Below are 19194 nucleotides of genomic sequence, written 5' to 3'. Positions count from 1 at the left end.
CTGATCCGTTGCCCATGTGGACACGAGATATATATATATATATATATATATATATATATATATATATATATATATATATATATATTTAATCTCATTGCCGTTGTTGTCCTGTTGGAAGGTGAATCGCAATCGCAATTCTGAAACAACCATTCTCGCACTCATTCACACCTACGATCAGTTTAGAGCCACCAATTAGCCTAACCTGCATGTCTTTGGACTGTGGGGGAAACCGGAGCACCTGGAGGAAACCCACACAGACATGGGGAGAACATGCAAACTCCGCACAGAAAGGCTCCCGTCGGCCGCTGGGTTCGAACCCAGAACCTTCTTGCTGTGAGGCGACAGTGCTAACCACTACATCACCGTGCCATCTATTTCAGGATTATATATCTTAATAGATGTAAATCATAATATATACCTTAATAGATGTAAAGGTTCTGGGTTCAAGCCCAGCGGCCGATGGGGGCCTTTCTGTGTGGAGTTTGCATGTTCTCCCTGTGTTTGTGTGGGTTTCCTCCGGGTGCTCCGGTTTCCCCTACAGTCCAAAGACATGCAGGTTAGGTTAACTGGTGGCTCTAAATTGACCGTAGGTGTGAATGTGAGTGTGAATGGTTGTTTTGTCTCTGTCAGTCTGCGATGATCTGGTGACTTGTCCAGGGTGTATCCCGCCTCTCGCCTATAGTCAGCTGGGATAGGCTCCAGCTTGCCTGCGACCCTGCACAGGATAAGCAGTCATGGATAACAGATGGAATCCTCAAATAATTGGATTGCATAACTGTTGGCAATTCAAGGTGCATGGGAAGCTTGATTGTACATCAAAGTCCACCCAGAAATTCTCAGTGGAAATAATAATAATACATGAAAATGACCAATTATTTTTTAATAGACACTTGCATACGGTAATGTTGCAAAAGAATCAAGGGTGTAAATGGTTTGGCTATCTCAGCATCAGCCATTGATGTGCCGCTATCAGCATTGTGTGTGTGTGTGTGTGTGTGTGTGTGTGTGTGTGTGTGTGTGTGTGTGTGTGTGTAACGGTGCACATCCTTTCCTCATGTCTCAGTCCTGTCACGTCTCCACTGTGTTTACATAACGGTGCACCCACACTGTCTTGCGTGATGTGTATAAAATGATCCCAGCCTGCTAATATAGTTTTGTGGAGACAGGGTGAAGGAATATGAAGTCTGAAGTCATCTAGGGAGGGACAGCAGGACTCCTCTTCCCCGGAACAGCCCACTGGGAGCACTACAGGGAGGGTTGGATTTCACTGCCTAATGGGTGGAGGGGGGCGGTGAAGGGATAGCAGTGGCAGCTAACCTTGCCATTAAGGACAGGGAGCAGGAAAGATAGGGAAAGAAAAACTGAGAACAGTAGCATATCGTCACGCTACAATATTCAAGGTAACGCCACTACAACCAGGAGCTGTGAAGCCACATCAGGCAGGCTAGGATGATGTCTATGTCCCATGGATGTTATGGATAAGGAAACAGATGTTGGATGTGCTCCCAAAGCATGATAAGGTATGTTTGAGCTGCTGATTCCACGTGAAGGCAAAAAGAAATGAAGGGAGAAATAGGGTCAGGTTACATACTGCATTGAATGGCTGCGCTCCAGCAAACCCAGTGCTTGGGTTTTCGATGTTCAGATGATGGTTGTGATCAGAATGTACTCTCCAAGATTGAACTACAGTATCTCCAGAACTCTTCATGTAAAGCTTGGATATTATAGGACCCAGAGTTCATGTAATAAAGAGATGTGATTTGAATTAAAATTTTTTGTAACCAAGTGCTGTTGAAATTCTCAAATATTCTTGATCAGGAAGTATTTATTATTATTTTTTTTTTATAAGAGCGTCTGACTGAAGTTTTAGCTACAAGTCGAATCGCAGGTTTGTATTGGTGCTTGTTGTCATTTCTGTAGCAACAACTACACTGTGTGCACAATTTTTAGGCAAGTTGTATTCCTGAGGATTAGTTTTATTGTTGAACAAATACAGTGCTCTCGGTCAATCCAAATTGTTAATAAACCTAAAACCCGAATGTTTAACAAAGGAAAAGGGAGTTTAGGCTTTCTCAGGGGAATATATAATTATTAGGCAACATTTAGTGTGCAGAATTATTACGCAACTAAATGAAAAGCTAAAATTTTCCCATCGCACTCATTTATTTTCATTTTTAGAGTAAGTGTAACAAACAAACAACTCAGAATTAACAAATAAACACACTTGGCATTTCAGAAATATTCAGTGACCAATATATCCACCCTTCTTTTCAGTAACTGCCATGAGCCTTCCATCCATGGAGTCTGTTAGTTTTTTGATTTGTTGATGATCAACTTTTTGTGCAGCAGCAACCGCGGCCTCCCAAATGCTGTTCCGAGTGGTGTATTGTCTTCCCTCACTGTAAATATCATGTTTAAGAAGAGCCCACAAGTTCTCAGTTGGGTTTAAGTCAAGTGAGGAAGGGGGCCATGTCATTACTCTCATCTTTAAGGCCTTTGCTGGCTCGCCAAGCAGTGGAGTACTTGGATGCATGTGATAGTGCGTTGTCCTGCATAAAAATCATGACCTTCTTGAATGATGCAGACTTCTTCCTGTACCACTGTTTAAAAAATGTATCTTCTAGAAATTGGTAGTACGTTTGGGAGTTGATTTTAAGTCCATCTTCAACCTGAAATGGTCCAACTAGCTCATCCTTAATAATAGCAGCCCATACCAGTACCCCTCCTCCACCTTGCTGGTGTCTGAGTTGATGTGGTCCTGTGTCTCCATTAGTTATCCAGCCACGGGCCCATCCATCTGGTCCATCATGAGTCATTCTCATTTCATCCATCCATAAAACCTTTGGAAAATCTGTCTACAAATATTTCTTGGCCCAGTCTTGATGTTTCAACTTGTGAGTCTTGTTTAGTGGTGGTCGTGTTTCAGCCTTCCTTACCTTGGCCATGTCTCTGAGCACCGAACACCTTGTCCTTCTGGACACTCCAGGTAGGTTGCAGTTCTGGAATATGGTGGCACTGGAGGATAATGGGTTCCTGGTTGCTTCAAGTTTAATCCTTCTCAAGTCTTTTGTGGTTAATTTGCATCTTTTCTTCTCCACATGTTTTTTGCGACCCTGTTGACTATTTTCAACAAAACGTTTGATTGTTCTGTGGTCACGTTTCAATAGCTTGGCTATTTCAAGAGTGCTGCATCCCTCTAATAGGCATTTTACAATTTTTGTCTTTTCAGTGTCTGTTACATCTTTTTTTTTTTTTTTTTTGGTCCATTTTGCCAGATACAAAGAAGCTGCCTAATAATTATGCACACCTTAATATGTAGGATGTTAATGACTTTAGGTCACATCCTCCCTCATTACACAAATAAATACCACCTTAGAATGCTTAAATCCAATTAGCATTCAAGTGTATATAGCTTGGGGTTGGAAAATATGGATAGAAATAATGGTAGGGTCACAGTACTCACTTGCCTAATAATTGTGCACACAGTGTAAATAGCCTATTACCTAAAATATACCTTTTTTTTAAAAAATAAAATTTATAACAAATAGGCCTTTTCTTAAAGGAATACTCCGTAGTGGAATGCTTTTTAGGTCTATTTTTGCATTACTGGGAGTGCATACGTTGAGTTGCTACCACAATCACATCAATCGGATGTGTTTTGAGAAAATTCGTTTTTTGTGATTTCAACCGGAAAGCGCTAACACGGCAGTGCGTGGGGCATGTCTTTTTGCCGATACAAAACGCTAGTTTTAAAACCATTGCTAAGCTCAAAACAACATGACCGTTCTGTGGAAGTGAGTAGAGGGTTCCTACAAACAAAACGAAGTGTCCCGAGCTCTGCAAGTGCACGGACAGAGTGTGTAGAAGAGTAAATACAAAGCCAGTGACCTTACCTGAAGTTGGTCTTCCTCAGACACCATCTTCATGGGACAGTCCACAAAAGTTGAGTGCCGAGTGCAGAGCCCATCCCGCTGGAAATGCACAATTGTGGTATGTTGAAATCACAAAAAAACGAATTTTCTCAAAACACAACTGATTGTTGCGATTGTGGTAGCAACTCAACGTATGCACTCCCAGTAATGCGAAAATAGACCTAAAAAGCATTTCACTCTGGAGTATTCCTTTAAGAAGAAGAAGAAACCTTTGTCACATGCACACTTCAAGCACAGTGAGATTCATCCTCTGCATTTAACCCATCTGAAGCAGTGAACACATGCATGCGCACACACCCAGAGCAGTGGGCAGCCACACCTCAGCACCCAGGGAGCAGTCAGGGGTTAGGTACCTTGCTCAAGGGCACTTCAGCCCAAGGCTGCCCCATGTTAACCTAACTGCATGTCTTTGGACTGTGGGGGAAACCGGAGCACCTGGAGGAAACCCACGCAGACACGGGGAGAACATGCAAACTTCACACAGAAAGGCCCCCGCCAGTGGCTGGGCTCGAACCCAGAACCTTCTTGCTGTGAGGCGACCATGCTAACCACTATACTGCCGTGCCGCCCAAATGTATAAACATTTGTGAAGGCTGTAGACAGGTGTAACATAAAAGAACTACCTCCATTTGCAGTCTGTAAAAAGTTAGCTAAGATTTCTTGTTGAATCCATTTGTATAGTCAATCGCAAACAGAACAAAAAGCAAAAAACATTTTAAATGTTTTTTGTGGCATCCAAGATACGATTACAGTGACATCACATGCATTCCCTCTATTGTTTGTTGTTGCACCATCTGCTATCTAAACAGTGCAATTACAGATCGGAAATACTAAGTGATTACGACAGCCTGATAATAATTGCGGGGGGGGTTATTTCCTCAGTTCAAATTGTCATAAATTTGTATCGTTATTCATCGTTGCACAAAATATTGTTCCATGCCTATTATAAATGGTTAAAAAGTATGACATGACTCCCAAGTAGTATAACATAAAATTGTTTGCTCCATTATCCAGAGACTCATTCTCCTGTCACTCAGCAGTGATATTAGCCAATCGTGGACATCTGGAAGCTCATGTATGTGGAAGAGGGCGGATAGCACTTTCTTGCAAGTGTGTTAGGCTGGATGGCTTCACGTATCTCGGAGGAGGCATATACTAGTTTTGCATTTGAACTATGAGGCTAATGTACATAACAAGTAAAGGAAGTCAGTTTCACCCAAAATCTCATTCAGAATAAGGAATTGTGTACTGAATGGAATCTTTTTTTTTTTTTAAATCAAATTAGTCCTTTAAAACAATTTGTACACAAGTAGTCATAATGGATCCAGATGTTGTTTGTCCACCATGACATCAATAAACATCTAGACAATAACTATCATAACGTAATTATAAAGGTCAGTGTTGTTTTATAGGGTTTTTTTGCTTGTTTTTAGATTGTTCTTTATAAATGGGTGTTCTTAATATTCATTCTTTTTTGTTTTATTTTTTTCTTGCTTGGACAATTTTGAATATCTAATTAGTCGACTTTTGCTGAGTTACACTTCTTAAAAGTAAATGGCCTTTCAATTTCATAAAATCAGTGAAATGTAGTTCACTCTGAAATTTGGTCATTGTGATATACTGTATGTTTATTTCTGTAATATCTTTAAAAAAAAAAAAAAAAGGCCATTATGTGGCTGGGAAGTTATTTAATTTGAGGAGATTCCTGAGCAAATAATGTGCATGAAACCACTCGCTTCATGCAGTCAAGCAGACAGAGGAAATCTGTATGTGCATGTTTTACCTCTGTCTTCATCTTTTCGGTATTATGGCAGCTGGCATCCAGTGTTGCATTACTGCCATCTCCAGGTTTACCTTTGACCGTGCACTGACAGTTACATCATTCTGTCGCTAAACGAACAGCTGATCACACCGAGGTGCTCGCTGACGACCAATGTTTATTAGTTTGGTCCTGCATTTCCTTTCCTTTGTAGCATAACATCTTTTCTTCTCACTTTCTGTTACTGTAGTCGGTCTTTCACGTTTCATTCGCATCCTCCATTTTTGTCTCCTGTTTCAAATTTGTATCCCACAATGCCTTGCGTGAACAGGGAAAGCCCACCACGTGATGCATGATGTAGTATCTTGAATTGGGTCATGGTGAAGCAGGAAAAAATAGCAGAGAATTTAGGGCCACGTGGCTCTCAATTCATTCATTGTTCTATTTAAAAAAAAAAAAAAACTAATAAAATTGGAAGTCTGTGATTCGAATTCAGTAGCTTTCGGTCCACCAAACAGAAATAATTGTGTGTTGGGAAAATTCTTTTTATGACCTAAACTTGAAAAATCTGAAAGGCAGTCTACCTTTAAATGATGAAGAAGCGCTGGGAGTCTTGGATGAACATGTCAATCAAACATGGATCGTATCATTTGAATATTAGGCCACACCCAGACAAATCTCAGATCGGTCTAACCTGCACAGCTATAATACAGCTCGTGTTTCAGTAGTGTTTTGTCGTATTTCTTTTTCCCCCAAACTAAAACAAAACGTTACAAGCAGTTTCAGTGACTTGCACTATTTTCCCCTGGAAATATTTATTTATTTATTTATTTATTTAGCTTCGCCTGGTAAGTACAATGACGGATAGGCAGGGACACCACAACAGTGAAAACCAATTACTGTGGGCCCAAAAAAAACAATAAAAGTATATTACAATATTAATATTAAATATATCTTAGTCTCACTCATGGAAAGCTCTAACTAATGGTGTTCTTTAAATATATTAAAACAAAAACATGAAAACCTCCAAGTTAAACTATACATAGTATAAGAACAGAATTCAATAGAAATGTTTAGTTGTCACCTCAAGCTGAAATGAATTACTCACAAGCTTGTTAGAGTGACTGAGATCATGTGACTCGAATATGATAATAATGTTTCTTAGTCACACCAAATGATGGTTAATGTGATTTTGGTTGCTTTGATCTAGGATGTGGACAGACACTGCAGTGCTTCTAGGATCCATTCTTTTGTCAGACAGCTTGGACAGTTGTTTTTTTAGCTGGTGTATTTTTGATGAATAAATCTAATCCAGAGATGGTGTACAGTGTAGCGGGAGATGAGATAGATGTACCACAGAGACATATTTCTGACATTTTAGTACTTAGTCACTTTTGGAGGTGTGGGATTTTTTTTTTTTGTAACTATACACCCTGCTGTCCATGTGACTCTGTCCATGCGCTACTCTGATTTAATAGCCAGAGATTTAAAAAAACAAAACAAAAAACCAACACGCTACTGGCTTTTGCAGAAACAACCATGGTATATACTAGGGGTGGGTATTGCCAAGGACCTCACGATACGATACACATCATGATACTTGAGTCACGATACGATACGATATTGCGATATATTGCGATATTCTACATAGTTCACTGAAAAATGTAAACTGCATTATGCATCTTAAAATCCGAGTTGTATGTACATCAGATGATGGTGATAATTCATGGGACAAACTGAGTCAAAACAATGTAATTCAAATTATCCATGCCATTTTATTGTAACTATACAAGCGCAAGTTACAACATATTTGCAGGAACAACACACTGTCTGGAACACATTGAAAAGTGCAGTGTGCATCTTAGTCTCCCTGAGCACGATTATGAAACAAAGTGCAGTGTGGGTCAGTGTCCACACACTGAAACTGAACTGAAACCTCAGTGAATCACGTTTCTTCTGAACTTTGAGTAAATGCTCAAAATAAAATGCAGTGTCTCACACACACTAAAATTGAAAATGCAAAATAAAGTGCGGCTTCTTGCCTTTGGTCTTAAATGACAAAATTAAGTTCACAGTTACAGTAAGTCACACATCACTGAAGTAGATGGGAGGACTTTGGCGCTGTCCAGTGTAGTTTGCTTCGGGTCGGATTTCGGTGGCTCCGGCTGAGCTAATATGTCGGGGTGGTGTCGTGCTAAGTAAGTTCGCAAGTTTGTTGTGTTACCTGAATATCTAATTGGAGCGAAACAGGTTTTGCAAAGTGCGTACTCTTTGTCCAGCTCACTGTTTTTTTTTTTTTTCCCCTTTCCTTTGGAATCCAAAGTACCTCCAAACATCTGCCTTAAAGTTCGGCGGCGTCTCTAGGTTTACGTTAACAGCCATGCTTGCTTGTTTTTTTTTTTCCTCACTGCAACCACCGGGAAAAAAAGAGAAGACGAAGAGTGCCTTGCAGTGAGGTAGCGGCACAGCGACACCTTGCGGAGCGGAGGTGCGGAAGTCGTACTGGATTTACAACCCGTCTGAAACATGATTTATTATTTGAAAAAATATCGATATTCAAATTTTGAGTATCGATATTGAATCAGAAGACAAAGTATCGCGATATATCGCCGTATCGATATTTTTGCCCACCCCTAGTATATACTGTATATTTACACAGAATATTCTTAATGGAGGAGTGAAATGCCTCAGTGCCTTAATGATAGTACCTGCTATTCAATCAGAATCCCACCATCTGCAGCACCATATATCAAAATATCACTTGATATCAACAGAAGTTGATAATTTTCCAATAACAGCATGTCTGAAAACTTTTTTTTTCTTCTTCTTGTACCACAGCATTTTAGAAACAGTTCCATTCATCCATTATCTATACCGCTTATCTGGCAGGGAAAGCTGGAGCCAATCCTAGCTGACTTTGGGCAAGAAGCAGTGACACCCTAGACAGGTCGGCACTCTATCAAAGAGCTAATATACGGGCAATTTAGAATAGCCAGTTGACCTAATCCGCATGTCTTTGGACTGTGGGAGGAAACCAGAGCACCCAGAGAAAACCCATGCAGTCACAGGGAGAACATGCAAACTCCACACAGAAAGGCTATGAGGTTTGAACCTAGAATCTTCTTGCTGTGAAGCAACAGTGCTAACAACTGCACTGCCACTTACAGTGTTTAAAATTTAAACAATACCATGTCATACTTTTTATCCATTTCTAATTCTGTTAATTGTTATGGAATGTCTAGTCGAGGAAGTTAGTTCCTGTAATCATTTGTTTTAGTAGTGATAAACAGTTATTCCCTGATTTCCCCCCCCCCCCCCCCAAAAAAAAATATCTCTCTCGTGACACTAAAAAAAAAATGTAACTTATGTTACTGAGAAACCATTCCATCTTGAAGATTTTCTCTTGCCTGAAAACATAGTTACAGCGTTACTTCTGACTGTTACAAGGTGCTGGCATTGGAGACTCCTTCCATAGATGCTTAATAAACACCTCATAGAAAATGTCACCATTTCAACAATTACACGCTTTTTAAAAATTGGTTAAAATCCATTTGTTATGAACACATTAATAAACATCTGTGGTTTGCCATGAAGCCAGCATATGTAACTGCTGTGACAGAAAATTAATCAACACCTTGTGACCAATCGGAGTTCAACAGCACTGTGATATAAGCTATTACCTCTTCCAACTTTGTTGGAGGAGGTTATGTTTTCGCTTCTGTTTGTTGTTTGCCTGTTCCCAACGTAACTCAAAAAGTAGCAAATGGATTTTGATGGAATTTTGATGAAAGGTGGGCCATTGACCAAAGAGTAATAGATTAGATTTTCATGCAAATCTGAATATGTGGCTTGGCCTAGGTATGCACTCTAGCGACTGTCCTTCGAGTTGTATTACGTAATTGTATTATATTATAATAAATATAAGCTTCTTGTTGTGGTGAGCGCAGCAAAAAGGTTCTGTGTTTGAATCTCACAGCTGACTGGGGTCTTTCTGTGTGGAGTTTGCTATGTTCTCCCCATGCCTGTGTGGGTTTCCTCCATGTGCTCTGGTTTCCACCTGCAGTCCAAAGACATGCAGATTAGGTCTTCTTCTTCCGGCTGCTCCCATTAGGGGTATGCCACAGAGTATCTGTTCCATTTTATTTGACACAGGTTTTACACGGAATGCCCTTCTTGACACAACCCTCTCCAATCTGTCTGGGCTTGGGACTGGCACTAAGTATGCATTGGCTTGTGCAACCCCAGTGGCTGGGTAGTTTACCTAATAAAATGCAGATTAGGTCAACTGGCTATTCTAAATTGCTCATGGTCATGAATGGTTGTTCATCTCAGTGTTAGCCCTGTGATAGATTGGCAATCTGCTCAGGGTGTACCCTGCCTCTCACCCAAAGTCTGCTGGGATTGTCTTCAGCTTCCCCTGTGACCCTGATGGATAATTAGTAAGGAATATGGATGGATGGATGGATGGATGGATGGATGGATGGATGGATGGATGGATATTAATTTCAGACATCAAACCTATTTTTGAGTCACACAGATTTACGGACATTGCATCATTAAGTGGAAATAAGCTTTTAGTTGATCACTTAGATTATTCATGGGTTACATGTACAATACTGTGGCATATTAAGTGGCTTAGTGTTTGACACGGACGAATCACAGTCAGTCAACTCCATTTAGCAGAAACATAATGGATCCAGTAAGTTGGTCAGATAATTGAAGGAGGTCAATATGATATCATTTGCCTACATCAGTTACCAATGCCTTTATGCCTCAGCTTTGCTTCTTATTGCATACTGGCTTGGATATTGGAAGTGAAAGAAGGTTGATTTGGATTTTCATCTGTCCTTTGTGCGCTGTCTGGATCCTTTAGGACTTGAGCAGCATTAAAACCAAAAGGCAGAACAGTGTATTGATGCAGGCCTCGACTTGTCTCATGGTTACTCTCCCACAGGCTTTCTCCAGCCAGCCGATTTCACCATGCTCAATTATTCATATCAGCCCCTTTGTATTGCAATCACACATGAATAGAGGATCTTTTACCCAAAGATGTGAGTGGCTGCCTTGATTATATAGTAAAATCAGCCTGTGAGATAATTTCCTGCACAATTTTGTTGTTTATTTGCTCCATTCTCAGTTCAAACTGCACAGAGAAAGTTGCTCATGAAAGCTGCATTTAACTGTGTGGTAGCTGTTTCATGTTATTGGCATCAGAAATGCTATGATGCCAGCAGTCCAGCTACCAATTTGTTTTTGGGAGATGTAGGAACAAGAAATACACAGTGTCTTGCAAAAGTATTCATCCCCTTTGATGTTTGTCCTGTTTTGTTGCATTACAAGCTGAAATTAAAATGGATTTTTGGAGGGTTGGCACCATTTGATTTACACAAGATGCCTACCACTTTAAAGGTGCACATTGTTGTTTTATTGTCACACAAACAATAATTAAGATGAAAAAACAGAAAGCTGGAGTGTGCATAGGTATTCACCCCCTTTCGTATGAAACCCCTAAATAAGAGCTGCTCCAACTAATCCACTTCATAAGTCACATAATTAGTTGATTTAAGATCCACCTGTGTGCAGTCAAAGTGTCACATGATCTGTTACATAATGTCTGTATAAATCAGCCTGTTCTGGAAGGACCCTGACTCTGCAACACTACTAAGCAAGCAACATGAAAACCAAGGAGCCTCCAAACAGGTCAGAGACAAAGTTGTGGAGAAGTATAGATCAGGGTTTGGTGATAAAAAAATATCCCAAACTTTGAATATCCCATGGAGCACCATTAAATCCATTATAGCAAACTGGAAAGAATATGTTACCACTACAAACCTGACGAGAAGGCCGCCCACCAAAACTCACAGACCAGGCAAGGAGGGCATTAATCAGAGATGCAACAAAGACACCAAAGATAACACTGAAGGAGCTGCAAAGCTCCACAGTGGAGATGGGAGTATCTGTCCATAGGACCACTTTATGCCGTACACTCCACAGAGCAGGGCTTTATGGAAGAGTGGCCAGAAAAGTTATTGCTTAAGAAAACATGTTTGGAGTTTGCCCAACAGCATGTGGCAGATTCCTTAAATACATGGAAGAAGATTCTCTGGTCAAATGAGACTAAAATTGATCTTTTTGGCCATCATGGGAAAGGCCGTGTGTGGTGCAAACCCAACACCCTGAGAACACTATTCCTACAGTGAAGCATGGTGGTGGCAGCATCCTGCTGTGGGGATGTTTTTCATCTGCAGGGACAGGAAAGCTGGTTAGGATTGAAGGAAAGATGGATGGCACTAAATACAGGGCAATTCTGGAGGAAAACCTGTTTGAGACTGGGACGAAGGTTCATGGTCTAGCAGGACAATGACCTTAAACATACTACTAAAGCTACACTGGAGAGGTTTAAAGGGAAACATTTGAATGTCTTGGAATGGCTTAGTCAAAGCCCAGACCTCAATCCAGTTGAGAATCTGTGGCATAACGTGAAGATTGCTGTCCACCAACGCAACCCATCTAACTTGAAGGAATTGGAGCAGTTTTGCCTTGAGGAATGGGCAAAAATCCCAGTGTCTAGATGTGCTAAGCTAATAGAGACATACCCCAAGAGATTTGCAGATGTAATTGCAGCAAAACATGACTCTATTAATTTTGGAGGGTGAATACCTATACACACTTCAGATTTCTTTTTTTTTTATCTTGTTTGTGTCACAATGAAACAACAAGGTGCACCTTTAAAGTGGTAGGCATGTTGTGTAAATCAAATTGTTCTAACCCTCCAAAAATCCATTTTAATTCCAGCTTGTAATGTGACAACACAGGACAAACACCAAGGGGGATGAATACTTTTGCAAGACACTGTATATACAGTAAAGCAAGCAAGTCAGCATTGAACCCCAATGCTACCTACTGCACCATCATGGAGCCCATATCACTTAGCCTTTCTATATTGTTAAAAGCTTAGATGGTATGTGAACTGAGCAATGTACTTAAACCTATACACACATCTCATTGTATTATGCAACATGACTGTTAGATGGACTTTGGTGCATTGTAGACATTAGGTGTGGAAAAAATGGTAGAATCCTTATTAACATTTAAGTGCATCACGATATCTGACGACACCATTTTCACAGAGGATGATATTAAATGCCATGCACACCTGCAATTATCGTCAATTACTTGGTAAAGTGCTTAAAGGAGAACTGAAGGCAAATTTTTAATCAAAATTCTATTTCTCTCATTTTATTAAATACAGGAATGCATTTTGATAGCTATTTTGTCACTGCTATAGCAAGTTATGTTTGAAATATGCTATGTAATATCAGTCCATATATCAAAGCAATGTCCGTAAACGAGATTCGTTGAGACCTGTGCGAGACATCGTAGGACGGAAGTAAAACGTACAGTGGAAATCAAAGTGACCATCTGCCAACGTTGTCAAAAGACACGCGCGCCCTCTTTCGAATGCTGATGCAATCAAGCCGGAAGTTTTGGTTGTTTTGATAGCAATCAAGAAAGTTTGAAAAAAGTAGGCAGTAATCATCATTTAAACTTGTTTTTGTGCAATATTTCGTTTGGAAAACAGTTTTCAAAATGGCGGCACTGACACTTGGCTGACACTTCACGTTTCGAAGTCTCGCACAAGTCTCGTGAAGATCGCGCGGATAGGTGACGCCTGCCGTGGACCAAACAAACTAAATTCAGCATGGCTAAAAACCGAATAGGCCAATAAGTATAATATTTAACTGCAGTTAGCTGCCAATACGAGTCACGATATAAGGTTACTAAAACCGAAAACGTAATTGAATAACACGTTAATTAAGAAATAAAGCAAGTTTAAAAATGACTTCAGTTCCCCTTTAAATATTGATTAAAACAGATTGTGAAAAAGATTGCTCTTTGCCATCTTCAGTAATTTATTAAAAATAATTTCTAAACAAGAGGTTTTTCAGATTAAACTGTGAAATTACTTAAATGAATCAGTGTGAGATGAAATGTGTTTTATGGTTTTTGATCACTCCAGTGCTTCAAACCAGAAACTCCCTGTTCCAATGTTTAACCGTTTAACACCACACCATTGTGGCATATTTGTTTAAGTCTAATGTGTTCACACTGTATAGGTTTCTCTTTCACATGTATCTCACTTGCAAGTAGAGTTCTTGTATTTTAAACCCTGGTTAACATAGAAGCATAGCGGAGATTTTGACCCTGTTCACACCTGACCTTAGCATGCGTCCTGGGATCACAAATGCACAGCCGAGGTGTATAGCTGTTCACACCTCGTGTTATGAATAAGTCTTCCGTGACCACTTGTGATCGGAGTTCATACATCGTTTCACTGGAGAAAGGCTATCACACACACTTATCACTACATTTACAAATTTCTGAATAGTCTCGTATTTTCCAGCTAGGGCATTGACACACAGTTGATTAAGCCGGGTTTTTTTTTCATTGCTGTATGATGTGACCATATGTGTCCCAGATGCATTTGACCCCTTTTATACCTGTACTTACAATCTGTGTTCGCTTCCAATCCCATCACTCAGGATGCGTGTTAATATTGAGTGTGAATGGGGCCCTAGGCAGCCAGGATCTGATTACAAGCCAAATCCATTAGGCTTATATTTATTTTTATATGTAACTACTCAACAGTGTGACATTCACCCTGCTAAACTGGCTCCTTACCTAACAGGAAGGTAGCCAGGCAAGGTTAAAAACCAATTAAAACCATGTCATTTTGCTCAAATGTGTTTTACTGCTTTTTAAATTTGAGGCATGGAAGCATGTCATAGAAGAAAAAGCTGATTTTTGGTCATTTTTGGCTGGTTTCCAGAGTTCTGCCACAGCACCGTCAGTTGGGTTTTCCCAGACTGCATCATATTCACCATGAAAAACACTAATTTAATACAAGCAGTTTTTTCCCCGGGCGGCACGGTGGTGTAGTGGTTAGCGCTGTCGCCTCACAGCAAGAAGGTCCTGGGTTCGAGCCCCGTGGCCGGCGAGGGCCTTTCTGTGCGGAGTTTGCATGTTCTCCCCGTGTCCGCGTGGGTTTCCTCCGGGTGCTCCGGTTTCCCCCACAGTCCAAAGACATGCAGGTTAGGTTAACTGGTGACTCTAAATTGACCGTAGGTGTGAATGTGAGTGTGAATGGTTGTCTGTGTCTATGTGTCAGCCCTGTGATGACCTGGCGACTTGTCCAGGGTGTACCCCGCCTTTCGCCCGTAGTCAGCTGGGATAGGCTCCAGCTTGCCTGCGACCCTGTAGAAGGATAAAGCGGCTAGAGATAATGAGATGAGATGAGTTTTTTCCCCTGTTGATTCAAATTCTTTAAATGTACAGTAAAACGATTTTGTTCTAAGATTGGCTAAACAGTTTGATAAATAATTGCAATTCTATTTATTAAGCAAAATAATTTGATTATTGTATTCGCTAATACGCTGTGTTTATACAGCTATTTAACAGTTATTCCACGAAACTGAGTCGTACATGAGCTGATAGCCGACAAGGCGCATAGTACCGAGTTGGCTATAAGCCATGTACGACGAGATGGAGTGGAATAACTGTTTTATTCTATCCACGTTCACTGGATTTTGAGGAACAGAGCATTTTTTTTTTTTTTTTTTTTTTTTACAAATGCGATAAATAAATAAGTTTATACAAAACGTCCAACAAAATCATTTCTGCTTTGAATGTAAACAAACCGGTGAAATGACAGTAGCAATTTGTGAGAAATGCGATAATAATAATTCTTGAAATATAAAAAAGATACGTTATTACCATCAAATACTTTTATTCCATATTTTGTTTTTATTTTTTGGGGGGGTTGTTTTTGAGTAGTTTTTTTATTTATTTCATCCTCGGTTGGTTCAGCAACACGCTCCGCCATTTTGTTTTTCTCTACTCACAGTATGAGCTGATATCCTAGTAGTAGAGTAGCCAATCAGAGCGAATGATTGCTCGTATCCAGTGAATGTGGATAGAATAATACCTTTTATCCCAGTGTTGATAACCGAATCTAAAATTAGAGAATTGATCCTGAGTTTTTACAACTGACGTCAGACATATTGATTATAATCAGCTAAGAAGCAGTGGTGTTGTCTGATTCAAGTGTGTGTGTGTGTGTGTGTGTATTCATTCCTCACAACCTCTCGGTTACTGTAAATACCAGCTTTAAAAAAACGCCCATATATATGAACGCTTTTTTTTTCTGTGCTGCGCCAGAAGTCCACAGTGACACCAGTATGATGGTCTTCTCAGGGCTGTAGCTCCAGCTCCAGGGGGAGTGGTGTGTGAATTCTTCATGAGGTTGACCTGATTTCTTTCCCAGAGCTGTGTGCTAGCTTTAGCCTTAGTATTTAATATCCACCTCTGTGACTGAACTATCCCACCACTCTGCTGTTATGCCCCGATACAGGTGGTGCAGAGATGGGAGCCAAGCAGTCGGCGGCGGGCAGTGCTGTCTTGTCCCAGTCGCCCACCCTAGAAAACATCCGCGAGGCATATGGGCAAGGCGAAGAACGCAAGGCGCATGAGCTGATCCGGATCGCCTGCCAGGAGAACAGCGGAGGACGAGCAGACACGGTAAAGCAGAACCAGATCAAACTGCCTTGACAGCTATGGATATTTCTGTTGTATCACTGTCAGTTATAGGAAGATGCTTGCAAAGTATGCTTTCCACTCCTAGACATGGTCACATTAGATGTTACTGATTTATTTAATTAAGGTTATGATATGTATTTAATTCATGAAATAACCATGTTTGGTCAACAAATCCATTCTGGAGGTGGTACATCATGCATGAGGAGATAACACCTGGGAAATAAGTTGGTATAAATATACAGAGGTGCTGTTTCTCTTACCATCAAAGCAGGTATTTTTCATTCATGAAAAATTGAATGTAGACAACTTTTTCTCTTCTGCTGTAATTTCTCTTCTTGGCATCTCGATGTATTCGAGAGCCAAAATGTGTTCATTGTCTGATGATTTGAAGCTATGAGGCTGATCAGCCTAACAAGTATTTGAAATTTGGTCTCACTTAAAATCCTGTCTCTATACACCCCCAATTAAATCACCATTTACCAGATTCAGAAGGTATTCACTGCAAAAAAAAAAAAAAGTTTGAGCGCCAGGGAAAATACCATGAACATGGGTAAATTGAGCCACTGTTTTTTAATTATAAGATAATTATAAACTGACATAAGATTATTAATCTTTTTTTACTCAATTCAAGCTTGAAATGTGCTTATTTCAAGTATTTTTGCGAAAGAAAACATACAGTGGATATAAAAAGTGCACACACCCTGTTAAAATGATAAGTTTTTCTGATGCAAAAAAAAAATGTGACCACGATAAATAATTTCAAAACTTTTCCCACCTTTAATGTGACCTATAACCTGTACAATGCAATTGAAAAACAAACAAATCTCTTAGGGGGAAAACATAAAAAAATGTACAATAAGCTGGTTGCATAAGTGTGCACACCCTTAAACTAATACTTTGTTGAAGCACCTTTTGATTTAATTATAGCATTCAGTCTTTTTGGGTTCACACCTGCCATCAATTAAAATGACTCTGATTAACCCCAAATAAAGTTCAGACATTTACTCAGTTGCATCTTCCAGCAAAAGCCAGGGTTCGCAGAGAGCTTACAAAGTGTCAAAGGGATCCCATTGTTGAAAGGTATCAGTCAGGAGAATGGTACAAAAACATTTCCACGGCATTAGATATACCATGGAGCACAGTGAAGCCAGTCATCAAGAAGTGGAGAAAATATGGGACAACAGTGACATTACCGAGAACTGGACGTCCCTCCAAAATTGATGAAAAGACAAGACGAAAACTGGTCAGGGAGGCTGCCAAGAGGCCGACAGCAACACTGAAGGAACTGCAGGAATTTCTGGCAAGTACTGGTTGTGTACTACATGTGACAATAATTTCCCGTATTCTCCATATGTCTGGACTTTGAGGTAGGGTCAAAGAAAAACATCCAGGCCTGGCTAAATTTTGCAAAAAAAAAAAACCTCTTCCAAGAGCATGTTGGAAAATGTGTTATGATCTGATGAAACCAAGGTTGAACTTTTTGGCCACAATTCCAAAAGGTATGTTTGGTACAAAAACAACACTGCGCATCACCAAAACAACACCATACCCATGGTGAAGCATGGTGGTGGCAGCATCATGTTTTGGGGTTGTTTTTCTTCAGCTGTAACAGGGGCTGAAGAAAAATTGGGAAGGTGGAGGGAATTATGAACAGTTCTAAATACCAGTCAGTTTTGGCCCAAAACCTTCAGGTGTCTGCTAGAAAGCTGAAGATGAAGAGGAATTTCATCTTTCAGCACAACAAAGACCCCCAAAAAGTTTCGGAACGGCCCAGCCAGAGCCCAGACCTAAATTCAATTGAAAATCTGTGGGGTGACCTGAAGAGGGCTGTGCACAAGAGATGCCCTCACAATCTGACAGATTCAGAGCGCTTTTGCAAGGAAGAGTGGGCAAATATTGCCAAGTCTAGATGCAGCAGGCTGATAGACTCCGACCCAAAAAGACTGAATGCTGTAATTAAATCAAAAGGTGTTTCAACAAAGTATTAGTTTAAGGGTGTGCACACTTATACAACCAGCTTATTGTACTTTTTTTTTTATGTTTTTCCCCTGAACAGATTTGTTTGTTTTTCAACTGAATTGTACAGGTTATAGGTCACAATAAAGGTAAGAAAAGTTTTGAAATTATTTATTGTGGTCTCATTTTTTTTTTTACATCCGAAAAAACGATCATTTTAATGGGGTGTGTACACTTTTTATATCCACTGTACATAAATAGAAGGGATAGTCTGTATTTACACATTCCAGTCAGTATCATCATCCATATTGGGCTGTAGTTCAGAGCTGAGTTCAGTGGCCACAGTGAGGAGTTCATACCAAAATTTTACCTCGCTGTATTTAGACCTCAGCTGTAAATAAAGACTTGCATTCTCTACTTGCATGTAGAGGTGCACACTGGGCAGAGTGAAAGAAAACAATGGTGTGTCTAAGTTGTAAGTTTGAACTTTTAAACTACTTGAGATCTTTGACTTTTTGAAGTCAAGGTTCTTAAAGGAGATACACAGAACCTTTTATTTTTAAATAAATTTCTGAGTGGATAGTATATCCATCCTTGACTCTTGTATGCTGCATAAATGGGAATTAAAACATATATATTTTTGAGAGTTAAAATTGACTGCAAAGTTGGCGTTCGAGCTGCCCCGCTGAGCCAGCCAGCCCTGAGTGCGTAACATTACAGCAGTAACCGGTTTTAAGTCCGAGGCCTCTGACAGCTATAGACCAAAGCCAGACTCGGCAGGCGAGAGTGGTTGCAATGGCCTCTTCATTCGGATTTATTGGAGATCCTTCGGATTCCTCAGGTAGTGATACATCTGACTGTGATGGTCCTGAAATTGGAGTGTGTGTACATGCTACTGCTATACACGTAGAATCGTATCAGTTCGAACCATCGGAAAGTGAATCCGATAGT

At 40.1% G+C, this 19194-nt stretch overlaps 1 protein-coding gene across 1 annotated transcript in view; it reads left to right on the top strand.

Annotated features, from left to right (window-relative positions):
* The window catches only part of lrrk1 (leucine-rich repeat kinase 1), a 266364-nt gene that overhangs the window by 36100 nt on the left and 211070 nt on the right, over window positions 1–19194 (top strand). The window contains exon 3 of the mRNA XM_060941094.1: window positions 16103–16269. Within this exon, the coding sequence (XP_060797077.1) occupies window positions 16103–16269 (167 nt within the window). The remainder of the gene's footprint in view (window positions 1–16102; window positions 16270–19194) is intronic.

This window comes from Neoarius graeffei, chromosome 15 (assembly GCF_027579695.1).
Source record: "Neoarius graeffei isolate fNeoGra1 chromosome 15, fNeoGra1.pri, whole genome shotgun sequence".
Taxonomy (NCBI): Eukaryota; Metazoa; Chordata; class Actinopteri; order Siluriformes; family Ariidae; genus Neoarius; species Neoarius graeffei.
The sequence above is the reverse complement of the archived record's forward strand: the minus strand, read 5'-3'. Positions and strand labels throughout refer to the sequence as shown.